General features: G+C 38.9%; 3 protein-coding genes across 3 annotated transcripts; all 3 read right to left on the bottom strand.

Annotated features, from left to right (window-relative positions):
• Positions 1-1259: 1259 nt before the first annotated feature.
• Positions 1260-2918, bottom strand: LOC117545521 (regulator of G-protein signaling 13-like). Its single transcript, XM_034215338.1, has 5 exons — positions 2774-2918; positions 2621-2680; positions 2478-2539; positions 2215-2381; positions 1260-2108 (listed from the first exon to the last, which is right to left on the bottom strand). The coding sequence occupies exons 1-5, from the start codon at positions 2842-2844 to the stop codon at positions 1923-1925; spliced, it is 546 nt and encodes a 181-aa protein (XP_034071229.1). The 5' UTR covers positions 2845-2918; the 3' UTR covers positions 1260-1922.
• Positions 2919-7270: 4352 nt separating this feature from the next.
• LOC117545624 (regulator of G-protein signaling 21-like) lies at positions 7271-11843 on the bottom strand. Its single transcript, XM_034215477.1, has 4 exons — positions 11786-11843; positions 8920-9099; positions 8676-8842; positions 7271-8511 (listed from the first exon to the last, which is right to left on the bottom strand). The coding sequence occupies exons 1-4, from the start codon at positions 11841-11843 to the stop codon at positions 8335-8337; spliced, it is 582 nt and encodes a 193-aa protein (XP_034071368.1). The 3' UTR covers positions 7271-8334.
• A 1250-nt stretch (positions 11844-13093) lies between these two features.
• rgs18 (regulator of G protein signaling 18) lies at positions 13094-22190 on the bottom strand. Its single transcript, XM_034215334.1, has 5 exons — positions 21992-22190; positions 21435-21539; positions 21181-21242; positions 19019-19185; positions 13094-17481 (listed from the first exon to the last, which is right to left on the bottom strand). Exons 1-5 carry the CDS (start codon positions 22111-22113, stop codon positions 17227-17229), a joined length of 711 nt encoding a protein of 236 aa, XP_034071225.1. The 5' UTR covers positions 22114-22190; the 3' UTR covers positions 13094-17226.
• Positions 22191-23312: the final 1122 nt, after the last annotated feature.

Genomic DNA, 23312 nt, shown 5'->3' on the forward strand with positions numbered 1-23312 from the left:
GTGAAATAAGAGGTTCTTTTCCGACCCTAATGCCCTTTAAGCCCCTGTCACACTGTCCCGAAATTGACACCCGATGGACACACGATAAAGGAAATGTTCAAATTTGGCTCTGATCGTAACAACATCGCGCCATTCGTGAGGGCATCTAAGCCATCGTATGACCGTCGGTGGAGTTTCTCAGGCTCCGGCAGCAACTTCGTGAGCGGCAACTTCGTAAGGCACTCGTGAGGGCATCTTGTCGAATCGTGTCATCTTCGTGTTATCATCGGTGCCATCGGGCATTCGCCCTCACTCTGATCGGGGCGAATGCCCGATGGCACCGATGATAACAACATGCCCTCACGATGGCATTACGAAGGGCAAAATTGACACATGAATTCAACACGAAAATGAACCTTCACAAGGTCTTTCGGCAATATTTTGGCATGCTAAAGATTTTCCCACCGCTCACGAAGTTGCTGCCGGAGCCTGAGAAACAACACTGGCGATCATACGAAGGCTTGATGCCCTCACGAATGGCCCGATGTTGCTACGATCAGAGCCGAATTTGAACATTTCCTTTATCGTGTGTCCATCGGGTTGTTTTATTGCACAACAAAATCATGTAAACATATTATGTAAATAAACCAATTTGTGTTCTGTGAAACTAAAAAGGATATAATATATTATTTTGAAGGAGAGTTGACAGGAAGTTGTTGTTGTTATGGAAACAACATTACGGAGAAAACGTAATATTTTCTACATATAACGACGGATAAAGTAAAGAACAAAGTCTGAAGATATCAGTACAGTATCATAGTACTGTAACATAATTGTTTTTGGTACTTTCATTGCAGTTGTATGTCTTAAATGTAATGTAAATGTTGCCTTCGTGTGTGGTTCGGGGCCATCTTCGTGCGAAATTCACAATTCCATATTCGTGTGTCCATCGGGTGTCAACTTCGGGACAGTGTGACAGGGGCTTAAAGGGGAAAAAAAGGACTGTTTTATTAAGGGTCAAAAGAAGGTCTCGACTTTTTTGTCAAAACAAAAAAGAATATTTCTTAAAATGTCAAACTATTCCTTTAAGTATAGTTGGCACTAGTAAAGTAAGCTACGAGTCATAAGAAACAGTTACTAATCTAACTATGAGTAAGTATACGACAGAACGAAGAAACACTACATTGATGACTACGTTTGTGGATTCTTATGCTCTATACAAACATGGCCTTGTCTGTAGATCTGACAGAAGCTGATTTTAGTCATTGTGACACTTGACATTAGAAAGCAAATATAGATAATTTATTCAATATGTACAAATCCACCTCAATGTTCACATTTACATAACTTTCGCATAAACTTTGCACAACATGTAGCTTATATCAAATGATGGTAATTGTAACATCTCAGTTTTTTCAGTGTGATGTCAGAATGCAAAACTTTTAAATGCAAAGCCCTGCATAGAGATCCACATGTAGATAGCATATATGCATCTATTGCTTTAGTGAGAAACAATAAACTGAAGATGGTGTGCAAATGTAGCTTGTGCATGATGGGTGGGAAGGGTGTTTGCAACACATACACTTCCGCAGAAAAGTCCCTACCCTTTTCACAACATAGGCGCGGCATCTCTTGTAAGTCCTGTGTTTTACAATAACTGTAGCCATCCTTTCCCATTATACCAGCTAGTAGTATTTAAACACTCCTATGTTTTTTTAAGGCTTTTCCTCTACACAGTCATCTTGGGTCATGGCTGACCCCAGTCTGTTATTCCAACTCAAAAATAAGGCATGAATGAGTGTAAAAAAACAAGTTTTCAAAGTTGTTTTGGTGTTTCACCAGTGTTCCCAGACAAGCAATAACCCCACAGCTTTTCTCAGGTAGTCCAGCATTGAGCTTAGCTTCAGAGTGCAGATTCTGTTGACGCAATGTTTCTGGTGTCTTTACATCTGCACCGATTCTGATGTAGATTCCAATAGATCCTTATAGAGGTCCGACCTGAGGAAACGTGGGTACGAGTCCTTCTCCATCAGCCCGTAGACAATCCTTCGGGCATCGTCAAAGCACAACGAGTCGGGCGTCTTCATGTTCCGCCTGATCAGCTCTCTGGTGTTGTGATCAATGTTGATCTAGAAGCGTAGAGTAAAGTAATGAGGATGATTAGAACAAAGAAGTAGAAAGGGTGTGTGAAAAGAACTGTAAATCAGTCTGCCTAATAAACTCTTCTCTGCTTACCTCTCTCGGAGCCTCGGCTTGAATGTAGCGTTTGAAGATCTTTTTGGCCCTAGAGGACATCCTGAAGGAAGACTTCATCTTCTTATAGTCTTCACAAACAAGCCAAAACTCAATGTTTTCATCACTGAATTCTGACTTCAAGTAGGCCTGGAATATCTTCATGCCATCTAAACAGATTAAAATATAACCAGTTAGCCAAGGTTGAGGAGGAATACTGACGATAAGGCTTGAATATGGGCTTAATAGCCTATTACTGAACTTACATTTGGATGATAAAAGCCTCTCAAGTGATTCTGACCACTGGGACATCTCCTCGTAACAAAGCCTTTAAAAAAAGATGCACTGTCACTCAAATGTACTACAATAATTTCAACAGAGATGTTAGTTTCAAGTTTTCTTTGCTTACCCCTCATTGTTAGCATCTTGAGATGATCTGCACTGCAGCCGAGACTTCAGGTTTCCTCCCCTGATGATCAAACACAAGGTTTATTTAGTGAAGCTCAATCGAAAAAGAGACAAAAGGAGATGATACATCGATTAGTTATGATAAAATATTTACCTCTTCTTGTTATCAAGGTCCATGTTAAGGTTCTGTAGCTCCCTTTGTGGTGATACGTCAATACTCGGCATGGCACCAATGCTTTGTGCGTGGGGTGTGTGTGTGTTGGGCTGCTCTTAGAGAGTTGTGTGACTGCTGCTGTGTCTGTTTGATATATCTGCTCAACTATATATGTAGAGCAGAAGTGTTGGTGAGTAGCGTCACACTATCATGCTGAGCCAACCACAGAAAAAGAGGAAGTTGGGGATGACGCAAACATGTGCGCAGACTGCAACTACTGTCTTGTTTGAAACATGTTTGTTTCAAAGTCCAGATGCAAATAGGGCAGTGGAAAATTCAGCAGCAGATAGGCAAATAATTTAGTCTTTAATCCACCCTGCCTGAAAACCAATGCAGCGTAGATGTGGATAGACGTCAGTGTCTGTATTCTAAATATGAAGCAACAGCCAGTAGGCGATTAGCGTAGCTTAGCATAAAGACGAGACGCAGGGGAAAACAGTTAGCTTGCTTCTGTCGAAATGTATCAAACGGTTTCTACTAATATCTACTCTTATGTAATCTAACTTCTAATACAAAAGCCAAAAGGGCCCAAATAAATACAATTAATGTTGATTGGCTAACTAGGTCACTAAGAACTTTTGAAACAACATCCATAACATTCATCTGGCTGCAACTTACAAATTATTTATCTAATATATCATATTCCAATTACTGTATAGACTCTTATTGCACTATTTTACTATTTTATTTTTTGTATTTACTTGCACTGTTTTTTCTGTTGTTCTGTTTTATTGTGTTGCACTGTTGGATTTTCATCGTCATAACTACCCTGTAGCTATGTACGTATGACTAATAAAAGCCTTGAACCTTGAAGTGACAGTTAGCATATGTCAAACATTTTTTAACTATACAATTAACTAGTTTGACAGATGTTGTTTTATGCTTTACATATTTTAGCCAGTAGTCAGGTTTCTGACCAAATGTAACAAACATTTTAACTACATTTAAATACAAACTCATTAAAATGTGAATGAACACTTGTTTCTATCGAATATCGGTAAGCGAACTATGCGTTGTTCACTGAGGTAAGCAGTAGGTAGCACCATTGTCCAGTTGGAAATCATTGCATAACAAGAGGGTGCAGCAATAATCAGACCTTGAATAGTGAAAAGTAATGTAAAAAAAACTATAGATCGTGCAAATGTTTTTATAGATTTAAAGATGTATTTTTCCTTTGTTCAGGTTTCTTTAAGTGCGAATTGAAAATCTGCCAAAAAAAGAGTTGTATAAAGAAAGTATCTAATGACTTAAAAGTTATTTTCGCTTTTGCCATGTTTTTATGATTAAGAATTTACCATACAGTAACCATGTTTAGCAAAAGATAAATACTCACAATTTGAAGTAACATTATGGTGATTTTAAGTTAGACTGCTATTTGGTAGTATGTAGGCATATAGGGGGGCAATTAGGCCCAGTGTTTTCATAGACAGAAGTAATACCATCTTTATGTCGCATAGGAAAGAGCTTAAACAGCTGGCTCAAAATCAGAAAAAAAATTAACATCTAACATCTAGGTCTGGTTCTAACCAGTTTGTCAAGATCATTCGGTCACCACCTACCAGGATTCTTAATCAATGGTGTGAACTGTGTAACTGAAAGCTGTTGTATTCACTTCCTGTTATGTTGACAGGAATCTGCCCAAAACAAAGGCTTTCACCTGTTATCTGTACATTCCCCTGGAATTTTGAGTGAGTTTTTAAAAGAGAACATCATCAGTCCTTTGTTTTTCTTAGATTTGTAAATGTCTAATGTAGACTTCCTTGTATGTATGCTGTAGTAAAGTACCCATGATGTAAGCAATATAACACTGAATGTCGTAGGAGGACATTGTTGCTGTTTTTTATGACTAAACATTTTAAAATTGTACTTATTTTTATTTACGGTAGTGAACTGAACTGAGCCTAACTAATACATGAAATACATACAGTTCAGAACATGTGAAATTACGATTTTTCCAACCTTAGGGCTATACTGTATTTTAAGGGTTAAAGCAGGGGGGTCAAACTCAAATACACAGTGGGCCAAAATAAAAAAAATGGGTACTAGTCGAGGGCCGGACTGGTTCAATGTTTATTGCAAAACTTATTGAAATTAACTTATTAAACCTGGAACTAACAAAGCTTAAATTATTGCCTATGAAAACAACATTAAACATTAAATAATCAGTTGCATTCATTTCTTATGGTTCTATCTGCAGCTTTTCCAGTCATTTTTTATGAGTACATTTTTCCACAGGCACAGCTTCCACAATTTCCCTCAAAGAAAAAAACAAACATGCCCTGTTGTCGCAAGAGAAAAAGTGCAAAAAGGACATTTAAACTCAGTGTGCTGCTCTGTGATGCTAGTTCAAGCCAGTTACTTGGCATCTCGTCTTGGGTGCAAGTTCATCAATGTTTAGGGTCAGGCTCTGAGCTGAGGAGACCCTCAGGATGGAGTGAAGGTGTGCGTGCAATATACCGGTGGGCCAGACCTAATAGTAATTAGAAATTATCCTGCGGGCCGAAATTAAATCCACCAAGGGCCTGATTTGGCCCCCGGGCCTTGAGTTTGACACATGTGGGTTAAAGGAATGATTCAACATTTTTTGAAAACTATTAACCACATTTCCCAAACCATTCCTTTTAGTAAAGTTGGTAATTATAAACATAACTCAGATTCAATAGTTTCAGATAATTGAACATCTGTTCAGTATTGCAGAGCAAGAGGTAATATTCTGGTAAACTCTGCTGCTGCAGAGATTTCTGATTAGATTTTCTACTCTGGGCACCAATACTGCATGTGAAATGCCATGGCAACAATCCATTAGTGGTTGAGATAATTCAGTCTGGAGCAAAGCAATGGGCTGACCAACAACTTTTTAGTTACGGTTCCTTCAGATAATTGTATTTCTACAGGATAACCAGCAATGTGTCTTTCTATTACCACTCTTACATTCACTTTATCCTGATTTGTTTCACCTACCTCCATTTTATTTCAATGTCATTCCCCGTATGTGCTTCAGCCGGCCATTTTGTTGCAATGTTTTGCTACCTGCACTTACAGCTGCTTTGCTACTACTCTAAATCATAATGTAACTTTGATAACAATGGACAATATATCGATATATTCACAGTGCAGAATATCAAGCCTGGATACAAGCTGATTTTTATACTGTTGTGACACAATTTAACCATGACAACACACGTCAATATGTAGGGGAAGTCTTCTGCTAGAAAGGTAGAGAACACTCAATTGGGAGTTAATGCATGCAAAAAATGTTAACATCTGAATCAACCCATGCTCGTAAACATAAGAAGTTTAAATATGCCATAACTCATTTGCCTAACATTTTCAAGATTGATAAATGAGGTGGCATCAAATACATGATAATAAGTCTTAACCTAAGAAAAGGTTTTTAAGCAAACTTAATAAGTTGCTTTTGAGTCACAAGTCGGAATTGTTTTATCACTTTATCTATTTTCATGTGACTATGCTTTACCCAAGCTGGATGTTAAAACGCTCGCTGTGGTGACATGAACTCTTATCTGAAGACAATTTCGTTATCGGTTTCTGCACCCGTCTGTGAGTTTCCTCCGTCAGTCAGACAATTATATCTATGGCTCAGTTTTTGATAACTCTTTCACTTCCCTTCAAGCAACGTCTACTTTTGCTGGGCCTGAGAATAAGTAGGCCAAATTCAGTCTTTTTCACAGTACCCTATGTGTTGTGGAAATATTTTCCAAGGCCCATAACTTTGACCCAGTTTATCAGTTCAAACTGTCCTGACTGAGCACACGCACCTCGTAACCTTGGCTGCTGTGCTCTCAGTGTTATGATTCTATGTTCCTGCCTGTTGACGTCAGCTGATAGAGGTGTTATCATTCTATCTTGTTATGCAGCATGTTGATGATGCTCTCAGAACTAGCTAAATACATGGGTCTGAGGTAGAGTTCTTTAGAATTGACGTGGCAACCCACCCGTGCAGTCTCACTGGGACTGCTGTGATTTGTGATGTGAACCCTCCGGCCGAAACTCCAAATAAACCATCAGTGTTTGACATCAAAGCTCCTGCTCTTCCCGTGTCTCCTTCCTGAGTCGGTGACTCCCACTGCATTGCTACACAGAAGTTTCCCTTACACTATGAACTTCACCCTTCCACACACAGTCGTTGAAGAGGAAGTTGTGGTGAGCAGCCTGTGTTGCCCTAAAATAATTCCCCCCTGTACATTCAATGCCACCAACAGAAGCAGAACAACATGTTCGTCTATCACCCACCGTCACATGGAGAAACCACTCCATGTCTACTTCCACTTTCCAAACACAAAAATCAGACAACAAACAAATGTTAAGGCCGCACAGGCGAAAGAGAACAATGTAGCGTTTTATTTTTCCATATTGTTGAAGGTCATTCTTACATGCTGAATTCACTCTCTTTGTGGATGTGAACATTATGTCCAAATGTGTTTTGTTGTGCTCCTTTGTATTTGCATGCGTTTTACATACAGTAGGCGATGACACAAGTTTGTATAATCCGCCATGCCCTGGTCATGACAAGGCAAAAAACAAACAGATAAAGCAATGACTACTGTCTAACACTATGAAGAACTACATAGATACAATATAAACTGTGCTTCTTTGATGGTAGATTTAAATAAGGGAGAATAAGCTTAGTTAAAGAGGATTTTCCCATTACATCAGATTATTTGAACCCTCCTTGTACTTTTTCATGATGCATAAACGCCTCGGTCTTTGGCTAATTTAAATGAAGACGTTCATGCGGTTCCTCCACACAATGTACAAAATGCAGCAGAGATGTAAACCACACAAAGACAGAACGGAAGTGTGAGGCAGTTTTTCCCTTTTTCATTTTCAGTTGCTTCTTCTTGTTTTCAGAATGATGCAGCATGAAGGACTTTGTTGCCACCTGGTGTTTTATTTTACAACCAATGACCGTATTATAGTATACAGATGGGTTAGGGTTAGACGACAACAAAAGTGATTTGGATCGCATTCAAGAGGGCCACACTCAAATGTCATTCAACTGATTTATGTTTAGTTAGATATACCACAAATCAGGCAAGAAAAGCTGAAACAGAAGCATAGCAATACACTCACATATTTATTTGCACTTGAAATGTAAAGGATATTTGGATTTATATTGGTATAATCAATTAGATAAAGGGATAATAATACTTTACAATGAATCTTTTTAATAATTAATCTGGAGGGAAAAAAAAGGTAATCATACAAGCATTATGTGCACAATCCCTTTATAGATTTTATCTTGACATAATTAAAGAGATAAGGTATAATACAAGCTGCAAATTCTCTTGAGATGTAACTGTCTACTGAATCACACAGGTTAAGGAAAGAAAAAAAAGAAGCTATTTCTGCTACACTTGGGATTTGGATTGTATGGCATGAACCTGTTAACCACACTGAAATCAAAGAGCGCTATACAGCAGATGAGAGTCGGAAAGCAGATTTGGCGAGCCTCCATCTGAGAGGCTGTCAGTTTGGAGTCACCTTGAATCGCTTCTCCTCAGCAGTCCCTGATAGATGTCAGATTTTAGGAAGCGCGGGTAGCAATCCCTGGCCATCAGACTGTAGATGAGCTTCTGTGCCGTATCAAAGGAAGTCAGGGAGGGCTTGGAGATGTTCTTTGTTATGTTTTCTCTGGTGCCGCAATCTATGTTGATCTGGAATCAAACCATATCGCCCGAAGGCATCTTACAGCAGCTATTTTCAACAACTTGTGAGCAAATTTCTAAGGTTCTACCACCGTGAAGCAGCCACTAAAGGCCTTCTAAATTCAGAGTATGAATAAATAACTCTTTCTCTCTTTCAGCTTGCAGTTGTTTACCTGTCTCGGCGCTTCTGTTTGGACAAACTCGGAGTAGATCCTGTTGGCGGAGGAGATCATCTCTGGCGCCGTCTTGATTTTTTTATACTCCTCACAGGCGAGCCAAAACAGAATGTTCTCCTCGCTGTACTGGGACTTCAGGAACTCCCGGAAAGCTATCTGCCCGGCTGAAAATCACAACATTTTTTAGGTTGGATAGCAATATATACAATCACGTATATGCACAGACAGGAGAGACTCGTACCTTTACAACCAAGGACTTTGTCCACGGACTCACTCCAAGTCTCAACATCTCCCAGTGGATCCTTGGGAAAGCAACACAATCTACCCTTGAAAAGAGCATCAAGATCTATCACTAGCCAAGTTATCTGTGAACTCAACAGCACAATGCACCTGCAAACCACACTTGCATGTTTTAAAATGACTTGCAAACAGTTCAGAGCATTGACATCAACCTAAAAAATCACTAGCAGACCCTTCAGATCTCAAGACACAATGCAAATTGAGACTTACAGTGAGAAAACTCTTCGATATTTTCCACATGGTTGCTGTAAGCTGTTGCCTGCTTAAAAAAGGTAAAGGCCTCCAAAAAATTAAATATGCAGTAACTCACTTTATAGCCATCTCCTAGTCCTGTTAGGAAGAAAGACAAAGATAAGATCCTGCCAGACTGAAGATGGGGTTGTGATTGTTTGGAAAGGAAGGAGTCAAGTGACTGAACAAATCTAAATGACCCACACCCAACATGAATGGAATATATGGAAATCTTTATGCAAAGTGTTGTCGGGAGAGACGGGGCATCCTTCCGTGTCTGGAAGAGCTCGGCTGTGATTTTAAATGACCGCAAATGTTCTACAAAACTGTGCTCATCATAACTGTGGATTTGACAAAATGAAGATAGCAAGTAGTAATATAAATAACCTGAATTAAGATGATTTAAACTACTAACTACTTTAGATTTCCGTTCATCAGTAATAACTACTGTATATTCTACTTTGGGCAAGCGAGTATAATCATATACAGTATATCATGACATAAAGTTCTGCCTGCTGTGGTAGAGCACTACATGTCAAATTCAGAACAGGATTTAACTAAAGGATTAAGCAATGGTCAGGAAGCTCCCGACCATAAACAAATAGCCAAAAACAAATTCACTATTAAGGAAAACTCTCGTCATCCTGCCATTTGCATATCTGCAGTGTTCCTTATTCATCAAGACAAAAGCATAAACAAGCATTAAATGAACAATGTGTGCCTTATACCTCAGGTAATGCTGGGGAAAACCAACCTTTGAAACTAAAAGCGTATCATTTGGGAAGAAACGTTGCATGTTCATTAGTCAATGATGAGGGTATTACAATTCATCCTGAGGGGAACATGAATGAATGTGCCACATAACATAGTAATCCATCCAGTAGTTGTCAAGGCGTGAACCTCATAGTGGTCCTCGAGGAAAAAACTCAGGGGATCACCAAATTCAGGTACTTCATTTAGTGCCGATGCATTGAGTAGGTTAAGATATTTCTAAGTTTGAACTTTTACATGTTGGCAGAGCTATGTGGAAAGTCAGAGAATCACTACAGTTGTTGGGATTCATCCTATGGGGAACATGAATATCTGTACAAATGTCCTTGTTTATCTATTTAATGGTGGTCAAGAGTTCATAACAAATCTTCTGGTGGTGCTACGGGAAAAGTCTGGGGAGCCCCAGAGTGAGTGGGATTCATCCTCTGGGGAACAGGATTGTCTTTAATCACTTCCATGGCAATCCGTAAAGCACTCATTGGGATTTTTCAGTGTGGACTAAAACGGTTGACAGTCCAACCAACTGGCAGAAAATAAACATTAGCATTCTTAGATCATTTTCGTGAGCATGAATATTAGGTAAATCATTTAATGAAAAGTGTCAATAGTGTTATTACTACCATTTTTGGACTCCTCGTTCCCTTGCCGTCAAGGTTTTCTTTTAATATTGTTTTTTAAGATGCCTGAAGTAAGGTTGGTGGTTTTCACAGGCTCAAGAAATGTTTTACGTTGTGTTCTATGACAGGTTTAGGGTTCTAGGGTTAGGGTTAGATTAAGTAAAGCAAAGCTTTTACTTGTCTCTAAAAAGGCAGTTACTTATACATGCCATCAAGCTGAACATTAGTTCACCTTTATGTTTTTGACATGAATTTATGAATCCTTGGTGTGGTTTGTTTTTAGCCGTTATCTTTTTCTTCTGACGATTGGAGTTACGCTTCAGAAAAGTAAAACTTTCATTTGTGTAGACCATCTTGCACTAAACACTAAAAGTGTTAGTATCCTCATCGTTTATGTTTTACACAGAGCTTATATTTTGCAGTACTCCAATGGAAAGAACATATTGATTTTTTTCTCAAGGAAACCAGCACGATTGTAACTCCCAGAACTCTTTTCAGTGTTTTTAGTGTACTTTTCAACTTTCATCAAACGATGTTTGATTTAAATGTTCTTGTCCTTAATTAGTTTTTTAAAAAGACTCAAATAGATCAACACAAGAAAGATATTTCTGACTTGCCATTACAAAGCCGAAGGGAACATACATAGTCACGTTATCCTGAGCTATATGTGGAGCAATGTCCCTTAGCTGTAAAAAAAAGGAACATTAAATTGTAAACCAAACAGTATATCAGATACAATACTTCCAGTGTGTTATAACCCATGGTTTTATTCTGTCCTGTCAGTGGTGGAGATGTTGAGGGTCCAAACAAACCAATAATGTAAATCACAACAGGTGATGGAAAACACCCAGGCTACCCGTATTTGCATGTGTGTAGACGCACCAGGTCAAGAAATTTGTTTTTCAAAAATGGCACAGCCAGGAAAGGAGTACTGGGGAGTGTCTTTGTGAACTCATTGCAAAGTTCTCAAGATGTTCTGTATTGTTGTAATTCAGCCTTTCATGTTCTTCGATCAAAAGTTGTTCTGAACAGTCAGTGTATCCATCCACAGCAAAAGGGACAACGCTGAAAAAGCTTATTGTAAAAGATCATTGATATATTCCCAAATAAATTGAAATGGGTTAGACCAAGTGTCTTTGGTGATACAGCAAAGCACTTCATACCAAGATACATTTTTTCCAACCTTACACAGGGTGGCACTCTCGTCCTCTTCAGGCCCCCAATCTGTATTCGACAACAGCACCATTTGTCTAGCTTTCTCTGTCATTGATAGCAATTTCTCTTTGCTGTTGGTCCTGCTTGTTTTATTTATCCGATCACAAACATGGTTTTGACCCTTCTCCTGCAGGGTGGGGGCTGGTGCACGAAAAACCTATTCCAATTAGTTTTCAAAGCCCTGAAAGTAAATCAGTAAGCATGCCAGTGATTTAATTAGAAAGTGTTTCATCTATTTGTCTCGACTTGTAACATGAAAATAGCAAACAACAGGGATCCTTGCGGTGAGATTTGTTACTTTTTTCTTTTCAGCAGTGATCTTTTCCGATTTTTGAAGGCCCTAAAAATAACATATTGAGCAAATTAAATTATAGACAAATTCAAGGTCAAGCATCTACTTGACCTCAGTGAAAAATAACCCAAAGATACAAAATGTTCAGCATGTTTCCACTTGGCCCAATGCAGCTGACAGATGGTAGAGTATTTTTCTACAGAAATGGTTTGAATGATATTTAGCCTTCAGCAGAGAATCTGTCTAAATTCTCAAGAAAACCACTCAACTGTTCATTGGCGAACATGTGGTCGCTTTCAGAGTTGTAGGAGGTTGCCCGCCAATCATTCAACTGAATCTTAGTTTTCCCCCATATAAACACAATCTCCTTGTTGAGGTCCCAACACTTTGGTTTGGCATTTAGTATTGCAAGTACAAAGTTTCACCTTGAGACTGTCAATATCGTTGCAGGCCAGCAGCATCAAGTGCAAACGGATTTGTATGGGGTACATTTCACAAGTCAATATCTAAGCCTGGGAGTCGGCAACTCTGTTACTAAATTTGTCTCACGTAGAGTTAGATAAAAGCTTCAAAGATGAAACAAATATGTTCTTAAATTGGGAACATGTGGTGAAAAAGTTTTAGTACCAGAGCCCAAGGGTGTAAAACTTCTGACTGACTTTTGCTAAGATTGAGGAATCTTTTAAAAAGCAACCCATTTGTTTGAGAGAATGTGTTTTTTGTTTTGTTTTATACATGTAGTACTGGTTCTCATTTAGTTTTACAAGCATTATATTGTTAGGTTAACTGTTCTTTCAGTCTTTTGTTTCCCTCCAGTGGATCATGTTTGACTTGTGGATCATTTCAGAGGCTTTTTGTGCAGACTGAGTCACACATTTAAATACCAATGAGAATTTGTATTTAGTGGGCAGGTAATCTTAAACTGTAATGAATTTACCAGGACAGCTCCTTCGACATTTGTTACAACTTCATCCAATCAATCGACAATCAATCAATCACATTTTATTTATATAGCTCAATATCACAAATTATTCATTTGTCTCAGGGGGCTTCACAGTTTGTACAGAATACAACACCTTGTGTCCTTAGATCATCCCATCGTACAAGGAAAAACTCCCAAAGAAACCCCACAGTTAAAGGCAAGCCTGAGCCAGCCCTAACTATAGGCTTTATCAAAAAGGAAAGTATTAAGCATACTCTTAAAAGTGGAGAGGATGTCTGCCTCACAAACACAAACTGGAAGCTGTTTCTACAGAACTCAGTAGTCGCATTACATTTTCCCATCTTCTCCGTGTGTGAGTGGACTCGTGGATGCCTAATTCATGTGAAATGTGAGGTATTGAATTCTGTTTCTTAGTTTATTTTTCAAAATTATAGTTATTTAGGCTGAGATGTCTGGGAAGGCTTCTTGAAAGAACCCTGGCATCTATGTAAATAAGATAAACCAACTCTTTCTGTGTTGTATATGTGATAAATAAAATGTAAAAATATTGAAATCACGATTAATCACATGATGTCCATAGTTAAATCGCCAATTAATCACAAAAAAATGTATCTGTTCTAAATGTACCTTAGAGGAATATACTCTTATCAACATATGAGTGGACAAATATGCTTTATGCAAATGTTTGTTTATTATCATTGGAACAATGAGTTTCATGTATGTGACAAAACATTTCCTGAATATTCTCAACACAACAACCTGGAACCTCTCTCTCTTACACTCTCTCCCAACCCTGTCTACTTATTTGCACTGAGCCAGTTGCTCAAACAGACAAGCCTGTTTACAGTTGTCGGCAAAATGCCTCTCCTCTGTCTTCATAACAGTCAAAGCATGAGATTGAAGTTCCCACCTAGGGTCAAAATAATGCGCTGTGATGTGCAGTCGACACGTTGGATGCGATCCGAATTATCTAACGCAGCCCCTCGTCCTCCACAATGTTAAGCTGTAGCCACCCATTTAGCTATCGCTGTTGTTGTCCAGGCGTCTCCCCGGCAAACTTTCAAGCGTGGTCTGCTGCAAGCGAGCGGCAGGAGCTGGGCTGTCAGCAGGGGCGGACTGGCCGTCTGTAGAATCTGGAGAACCACAGAACGGCCGGTCGTCAAGTACGGTTGACGGCCAGCGTTCCGGATTAACTGGTTTTCCGATCAACTGGTTTACAGAGGTGAGGGACGTGGCCTTCGACTGAAATACCCATTTTGATCGCTTCTTCTGTCGTTTACATAAATCTTTTGGTATATTTGGCTCGGTAGGAAGACTTTGATGCACATTCAGTACCAGTGTGTGAGGTTGTGGTTACGATGGCGATATCCAGACGCGAACAGCGAGGACTACAAAAAGAAAAACGAGTTGACCGGGGATGTCTGTTCAAAACATTGAATAAATCATTTAAACCAGCTATTAGCTGACGGCCGGCACCGCCCTTACTTTATTATGTTTTTAAACGACCTCATCGAAGTTGCGCCGACAGAGGTCCGCCGTTTCCCCGCAGTGAGGCTTCCCGCCAGTTGACAGTTCACTAGCACCCCCCCCCCCCCTCTCCCACCATCCAACTATCAACAACAACAACGTCAAGCCTTTGGGTTCTGAAACTACGGGGCGGGCCGAGGACAAATACACATTATTAACGCGTTAACTTGACAGCCCTAATATGTGTGTATTCTCTATGCAGTTGACATTATTAATTACTCCTTTATTTTTTCCACGCACATACTTTGGGGGTGAACTCAGTGGGATCTCTGACATTCCAAATTCAAATGTATTTGTCTTTGTCAGAAGTGTAGCCTGTGCATACATATACAGTCACATGAATAGTTTTGTGCTAGAGCAATGGGAGTTGATAAGGTCTATTCATTTTTCAGCGGTTTGGAATAGGGAGCAACACATAAAAACAATTTTCCACTAGTCTAATATGTACACATTATGTCTCCATTTTTCACATTCAGATGTGGTTCAAACTAATTAATAACACTGAAGCCCTCATTAAAACGACTTTATTAAAAAGTGTTTATTTGACTTTAGTATACATTTTAGAACAGCAAGGCAACATATGAACATAGATAAATTATATTAGATGGCAGCAAACTGAAAAAGCAGCAATCATAAGTTATATAATAATTTCATATTAGTATTCATATAAGATATGGATTTTCGGACTGAGAATTGATACATTTTAATTCATTATAAAGAGGGATATACTGTAAATCCCTCATTAAAAGCGTTCAGTGCTTTGCAGTCACCTAAGCTGCAGGCTATCACTGCAAGGTAGACTGAAAGGTTTTTTTAAATATAAATATAAAATCTAGTCCATTTTTATTAGAAATGGTACAATTAGCCTATTTGCCATTTCAACTGTATTATGGACATATACAGTTCTATTGCTGGTTTGGAAGATAAAGCAATTGAAGTGTAATGCTTCTGAAGAAGGAGAGGGGCCTCAGTGTGGCTGCCTGTACGGCTGACTGGGTACTGTCGGTAGCGTTCAGGCACTTCAGCTGAGATTCTGTCTCGAAACATCCCACTGCCTGTCATTCAAGTTTTGCAAGATTTAAAGTAACATACAATTCTTCAATAAAGGTTTAATCCACAAGCAGTATTTTGACCCCAAGGAAAGTAAATAGAGAGATTGTTCCATATGTGCAAAGTGAATACTCAGTTCTGATCCGGCCAGAGGGTGAAGATTATTTTAAGATAACCACATTTGTCTGAAGTAATTGCCTCGTAACTTTTCAAACGTATTCGTATGGCTGAACGGCTAGTGGTGTCATCTCTTGTACAGAGGGGTAGTATATTAATGGTTCGACATCTTTGGAAATACGCTAATTCACTTTCTTGCCAAGATGATAAAACAGAGTGAGATGAGAAAATGTATACCAATTGTCTGTAGGATAGATACAAATCTACCACTAGCCGTCAGTTAGCTTAGCTTAGCCGGAAATGAGGGGATACAGCTATCTTATCTTTCTAGAGTGTTGTTGTCCTCATTTTTGTGAAGTTGTCAGGTAACAAACAAAGACTCCAGGAAGTTTCGGTGTAATTCCCGCAACCCAACATGTCATTTTTTACTTGTAATATACAACCCAGTCTCACGGCATTTCGTGTTATAGTCACAAAATTAAATTAATTGAATCTATTGATTCGTGTTCACCAACACGATTTTTGCATTTTTTTCTTGTCACACAGAACGATTTTAAAAGCAATGTATTTCTATTGGTAGTATGTTTCGTGCCTCCACCACGTCTTTTTGTCCGGTCGGGTCTTACTCAATATCTTACCCTAAGCCTAACCCTATCCCTTTTATTTTAAATTGTATAATGTCGGTTTTTTTGCTGTCCGTGAGGAAAATAAATGGGGCAAAGAGCCTCAGAATACTGAATTCTGTATTTTTTTAAATCTGTTTTTCCTTCTAATTTATTTTTATTTACATTGCTTTTAAAATCGTTCTGTGTGACACGAAGAAAATGGCGAAATTGTGTTGGTGAACACAAATCAATAGATTAATTTTGTGACTATAACACGAAATGCCATGAGACTGTGTTGTAATATAAGCATGTTTTTAATTAAACAAAATAAGCTTCCCACATTTAGCTTGAAGTCAGTAGCTAGCTAGCTCTAGCTTTAGCTGGTTCCTCATTAGGGCCTTGCTCTTCCTCAGCTTCATCCTATCATTCCAATATGGCCACTTCTGGTCTCAGACAACCAAGATGGCTAAAATGCCAAACTCCGCAAACCAATGGGTTACGTCCCGGTGGCTACCCTCATTTAATTTATCCAGTCAATGAATAGATTAAACAGTAGAGCTATAACATGTTACTCCTAATGCTAGGTGTATTTTGCTAGAGATTTGTGCACATCCAGGCTAGCTATTTCCTTATGCTTCCAGTCTTTATGCTACGCTAAGCTAACCAGACGGCTGTAGCTGTATTCATCTTACATCCTTGAGAGTGGTAACAATATTCTCATATATTTCTTGAAAAGAAAGCAAATAACCCACTCGATCTGCAGAAGCAAACCTGTGGCTAATTAGCACAGTGCGGTTAAACAATTATGATGCTACTCATGGAATATCTGTTATTTAAAAATCTATTTCACAGAGTGAGGGACAACATTGAAATGCTATCTCTACCAGGCCAAAGGTTCATTTGTAGCCTCACCCCTGTCATTGAATACACAGGAGCGTGACCTTCTGCGAAACATGTTGGCCCCAGGCCCTTTCTTCCTGGTGAGACCCAAATAAATGTCAGAGTTGAGGAACCTGGGAAAGGAGTCCTTTTTCATCAGGCTGTAGATTTTTATCTGGGCTGCTTCAAAACAGCTCATTGTGGGCTTTGCCATGACCTTCTGAATGGCCATCTTGGTGTTGTAGTCGATGTTGACCTAAATGAATGAAAATTATTTAAAACACAATGAATGAAAACTCAACTACATCTATATCAAATAATACACCATATACAATGATGCACAGTTTAGTCCGTTTTTTTGTCATGATTTGGATAAGGTTTATGACAGTGCAGGCATTGCACGTAAGCATAGATGGAAAAGGAGAAAAAGCCCCCTGGGCGTAACCAGGGCAAATGCACCCCTACATACATGAAGAACAGGAGCTTCAGGCCAACAGATACATCTTGTTGGTCATTTTGCATGTATTTGCAGGCGTTTTGCACCTCTCTTTGGTTGTATTTTGTCTCTTTTTTATTGGTGTGGATCTCTTTGTAGATGTTTTGCATGTCATTTTGGTCTGTTTGTGTTCAAATGCGGTCACTTTGTGTCTATTAGATTTGCTTTTTAGTTGTTTTTCGTCTTTCTGAATGTTTTGCATCTCTTTTCGGATGTTTTCTGCTCTATTTAGTCATCTTTGTTTCTCGTGACTTCACAACAAGAAATGTTTGGCCCCTGGGCCTATGCCTAGTAAGCCTGTCCATTTATTAATCACCGTCTGTATGCATGTTGTTTTTCCTGAGAAATAAGTTCTCCCCGACCTGAATACAATAATGTATTTCCAAAGGGGAAATCAAATGCGCCAAAGCTAAAATATGGTTTTATTCATGACCCTGCTGTTTGGTGATAAAAGAGACTGAGAGCTGATGAGGAGAGATTCTCCGTTTTGGCCGTCTCTTAGCTTAATTCGGTTGAAGGCATTCACTGACAAACATCCGCTCCCCATGTGTTAATCATCTGATGCCTGCTTTTGTGAATGAATTGTAGGTTTAAATACTGATAAGGACAATGTTGGCAAGACATTCTTTTTAAAATATCAGCGATGAAGCTTTTTACACAGCAATATAAAATATTCACCACAGCTCTCAAATATGAATGCATATCAAACTGCAACTCTCCCACCTTAAATATTGAAGGTTACATTCATTTACATTTGGATATCTCTGCAAATCACTCAAGCTGTTTTATTCTTTCACGCTAGCACAGCATGTTTCATATTTACACAGGCGATCATGTTAGAATGAAAGTGTGTGGGTGATGCTCTCTGCAGTTCTGCAGAGGACTGTGGAAACCACAAACCAGACAGCACACTCTCAACGGTCAGATCCACTGCAGGTCATGAAAGCATGGTCGCAGCATCCTTGCATGGAACGGAAACCTTCGAAACTGCGACTGTGTCACACAGAAATAACCTGAGCTGCTTTGCACTACATGCATGACCTCAGCAAGCGGTTGCTCCTAACGATTGTTCGCAAAGGTCAAACCACTGAAGGCTCATGACTATGCAATGCTTAAGAATTCACCCACTGTTATTTTCATATAATGACATATATATTTCAAACCTCCAACAGCATTACAAAAGCCAAAGGCAAAGGTAAAGCGTTGTTGAGCCTTTGCAGCTCAACATAATAGCCTATTATGCAGCATTACATCTAGGCCTACACAGTTTATGATTAATATAAATGCCATGCCGTACCTCTTTAGGCGCCTCCGATTCAATATAAACCGTATAAATATATTTGGCTTTGGACAGCAGCTTGGTCTCAGAATCAATGGTCTTGTATTCTTCACAGGCCAACCAGAACTCGATGTTTTCCTCACTGAACTCGGACCTGAGGAACTGAGAGAAGCTTTCCACCCCATCTAATGAAGAGAAACAAAGACAATGTTATTTACATTACATTACATTACATTGCATTTAGCTGACGCTTTTATCCAAAGCGACTTACAATACGTACATTCGACCAGGAAGACACAACCTTGAAGAAAACAGAATCATATAAGTACATCAGGTTTCATAGAGCCAAACATTTCAAGTGCTACTCAACTGGCTTTAGATAAGCCAGCCCTTTATCAGTATATAAGTGCTTTGTTAGTAATTCTATCGCTCGAAGTGGAGTCGAAAGAGATGAGTTTTCAGTCTGCGCCGGAAGATGTGTAAGCCTTCTGCTGTCCTGATGTCCATGGGGAGCTCATTCCACCATTTTGGAGCCAGGATAGCAAACCCACGTGTTTTTGCTGATGGGAACTTGGGTCCCCCTCGCAGCGAGGGTGACCCAAGTTCCCATCAGCAAAAACACGTGGGTTATTTACTATAAACACAATACAAAGACGCAATACTGTTCAACATAAAATGTATATTGTCAGTACCTTTGGGTAAACAAAGCTCACATTAGATTATCAGGATGTGTTAAGGACCACTGGTTGAATTTAAAGGGGCCCTATTATGCTTTTTGGCAGTTACCCTTTCCTGTAGCATGTTATATAGGTTTTTGTGCATGTAAATTGTCTGCAAAAGCAGGCTAAGATCCTCCTTTGTTAAACCTCCGTAACATAGTCACTCTGTAACACTTGCGCTTCTAAAGGCTAAGGGGCGGGACATCTCTAAGCGGTTGACCAAAACAGAGCCGGCCATCTAACAAATCAGAGCAGAATGGGCTCTGGTTTCAGACAGAGGGTGAACTGCAACAGGCAGTATGAGAAAAATAAAGACCTTATGAACATTAAAGAACGTAAACATCTCACAGGCACACAATACAAATATGAATTCTGAATTATGTTTTACTTCATTACATTTGTCTGACCTTTGGCTTTGATTACATTTAGATAACAGATCTCGTATGTGTGTAGATGTGTTGATATGGTTATGATATTTGTTCTATTTATTTGGGAAATTGTATGAAAAAAGAGCGGGGGTTTTACATGTAGGTATGATGTCAGGGTAGAAGGAGGGTCCAAAAACACCAGACCACTCTGTGTGAGTGTGAAACTATAATTTATTTAGTTGACATGCAACTTCTGTACCTACAGTACGTAAAGCCCCCTCAGTAGCTATTTTAACCTAAACATTGACTTACTTGTCACGTAACTACGTGACTTAGTTATTTTAACCTAAACCACAGAAAAACCTAACCAAGTTGTTTCTTGTGGAGACAGAAGTTTATTTTGTAAAGACTTCATGTATGTATGGAGTGGTCATTGAAAAATGACTTTTTGTAAGATATCATACTGTATGAATTGTGTATGAGGATACATTTGCTGAATATGGAGTGTAGATGGAGTTACAATTTGCAACCCTCATAAATCAAAAGCTGTTAAAAGAAACATATGCATTAATGTAGCAGTAATATTAATTCTGAAACATCATATAAGAGGGAGTATTTTAGTGCACAATCATAATGGTACTCTTTGTACTGCACACATATCAGAATACTTCTTCCACCTCTGTTCCTTCCTCTTAAAAGTCGCTAAAAAGGGCCAACTGTACAAACAATAACTTAGCAATAACATAACCCTTCAATAGCATAATTATACTTATAGTATTATACATCTTGAATGCTATCAATAAAACCATTCCAAAATGAGCATATTCAGTGGTTCACAGTGTTTCAAAGTGACACTACAATGCAACTTCTGTGCTTATGAGGAAGTTGCACAGTTTCTGTATTGCTATCTGTGCGGACAAACATTAAAAGATGTAGTGAAACTAGCACTTCTCATTCCATTAACTATTGATTGCCCCTAGCACTTCTTATCAGTTAACAATTCAAATGTAGCAAACAGTTTGAGGGCAGAAGACACCCTTTTGTGCAACAATTTGCCTCGACGTACTAGTGAACCTTTGGGCATTAATCTGACCTGAGTGCTTCAGCAGTTCTTCAAAGGAGTCGCTCCATTGCAAAGCCGCCTCTGGTGAGATGCTGCAAGAAAATCAGAGATACGCTCAGCTCTTCCCTATTGATGCAGCAAGTAGTGTTGAGGTGTGCTTTGACACGTCTACATGCCATGTTGCTGCCAGTGTGCAATGAGTCATGGAGGGTACTGGAAACCGATGTTAAACATGAGTAATACTTGTCAAACATAATATTTGATATAAATGCAGTTTGCCTTACTTGCTGGGTGGCGTATTTGTCTTTTTATGGGGACTGACGTTTTCATGAGAGCCCGACTTGGTGAGAAAAAGGCTGAGTCGGCTCTTCCTCTCCTTGTCTTTCTGTCTGCAAACACAGGAGGAAATACATCAAGTTCCACAAACTGTCAGGCCCTTATACTGTGAACCAAATCAGCAACTTATCAGAGAATAACTCCTCGCAGACACGTTGCTAAAGTGCCATAAATTACACAACATGTCTTTGTGGTCCAATACAAATTGGAAGAAAAGTCTCGCTTGTAAGCGTGTTCATGGAGAGACTCATCATGGAGGACAGCTTTTGGAAGTCTATCAGCCTTAAATGGTGCCAACTGCACTCATTTTCAGGTATTATATAAAAACATTAGATCATGCAGTATTATGTTGCTTTTTAGTAAGAAGAGACCACAAAGAAACATGCTATATCTCTACTCATGACAAAAGTTCACTTGTTTTTCTACATTTACTAAAACAGACTATGAAATGAGTTCCTCTTAAAACAAGTAAACAATAGAAAACAGCTGAGTTTCACACACCAACCTGCTAAAATCGTCCTTCATCTTTGGTGCCTGCGAGTGTTGTGGACCAAACATTTTGAAATACGCTTCCTCCTTTGGGGACATGTAGTTGAATTGAGGAAATAGAAAAAGAAGCGTCTCCATGCTGTTTTGTGTGTATCTGTTGTGCAAAGCGGCACACCACAAATAGCTCTCTGACTTTTTTTACCCATCACGCGGTGAACCATCTCGTCTTTTATAAAACCTGCTCGCATTTCATTTCCCATACCTTTTGCTCTACTTCCTGTAATGGTGTTACCACTTGCAGCTAACAGCTCCATCAGTGATACAGAAAAGCCCCTGGGTCCAACATCCTGTCAACTGTTTCCTTAGAAATTATTATAATTATTCAATAACACATTGTCCTCAAGTAATTATGATCTAATAACATACTGTAGGGGCCCCTAAAACCAACTACGGGATTTTGGTAGATTTTCGTGATATTTGTACACTGTCACTATTACAATGGTTTTATATGGTTAATGTTGTTGATTTAATCATTTTTGAGCTTCATTTTAATTGTGCGATCCCGGGCGTTTTCTTTATTCAGCAATTCCACTTGCCCAACAAGCAAGGCCAGATACTGCAGAGATGTACAGAATGAAATGGACTAAATAATAAAAATGTGCCTGTGCCGACTGTGGGCTCTGCTCTTTCCAGAACATCAGCGCCTTAATGAAGAAAGACAAACTTATGTGACACAGTGGAATGGGTGCTAGATATATGTGATGTCTCCTTTATAGAAATACTAAAAATCTGTCTTTAAAAATATCAGTGGAGGACCTTGACAATGTTTCTTTAGTGTTCAAAACAAATGTACAAATTGCTACAGGAGAATAATAATCATACTGGTACAGTATGCAACTTGGAAACTCAAAGCCTCCAGTGTACACTCACTGAGAATAAAGATCATCATACTGTTGATCATCATTTTATTGCTGTATTTGGTGTGTTTGTAGACCAAAACAAATTGTCAGCATATTTTTAAGGGAGATTGACAATCATCACTGCCCAACTTTAATGTGGGCAAATAAAAAAACATCAATGGCCGCATTGTGGGTTGATCGTGAAATTATACAAATGCATGCAATACTACTTTACATCACATTTGGCTCATTCAAGTTGAGCAGAAAAGGAGAAATTGTTTTAGTTTTGGAGGTCATTTTTGAAATAAATCAGGACCCTAAAAGCTAAGTAGATTCCAAGCCCTGTTTATCCAGACAATGTGATATAATACCGAAAGATAAAAATATTTCTCCCAACAGTTAAAAACGGTTTCAAAGCAAACGCTGTGAAATGTCGAA

Source organism: Gymnodraco acuticeps, unplaced genomic scaffold, assembly GCF_902827175.1.
Source record: "Gymnodraco acuticeps unplaced genomic scaffold, fGymAcu1.1, whole genome shotgun sequence".
NCBI classification, from domain to species: domain Eukaryota; kingdom Metazoa; phylum Chordata; class Actinopteri; order Perciformes; family Bathydraconidae; genus Gymnodraco; species Gymnodraco acuticeps.

Coding starts and splice junctions, on each gene's coding strand:
- LOC117545521 (XM_034215338.1), bottom strand. CDS start 2,844: ATGCCGAGTATTGACGTATCACCACAAAGGGAGCTACAGAACCTTAAC. Junction 2,681..2,773: donor GACCTTGATAACAAGAAGAG/GTAAATATTTTA, acceptor TTTGATCATCAG/GGGAGGAAACCTGAAGTCTC. Junction 2,382..2,477: donor GAGGCTTTTATCATCCAAAT/GTAAGTTCAGTA, acceptor TAATCTGTTTAG/ATGGCATGAAGATATTCCAG.
- LOC117545624 (XM_034215477.1), bottom strand. CDS start 11,843: ATGGTGCTGTTGTCGAATACAGATTGGGGGCCTGAAGAGGACGAGAGT. Junction 8,843..8,919: donor CAAAGTCCTTGGTTGTAAAG/GTACGAGTCTCT, acceptor TGTGATTTTCAG/CCGGGCAGATAGCTTTCCGG. Junction 8,512..8,675: donor AAACAGAAGCGCCGAGACAG/GTAAACAACTGC, acceptor GTTTGATTCCAG/ATCAACATAGATTGCGGCAC.
- rgs18 (XM_034215334.1), bottom strand. CDS start 22,113: ATGGAGACGCTTCTTTTTCTATTTCCTCAATTCAACTACATGTCCCCA. Junction 21,540..21,991: donor ATGAAGGACGATTTTAGCAG/GTTGGTGTGTGA, acceptor CTGTGTTTGCAG/ACAGAAAGACAAGGAGAGGA. Junction 17,482..19,018: donor AATCGGAGGCGCCTAAAGAG/GTACGGCATGGC, acceptor TCATTCATTTAG/GTCAACATCGACTACAACAC.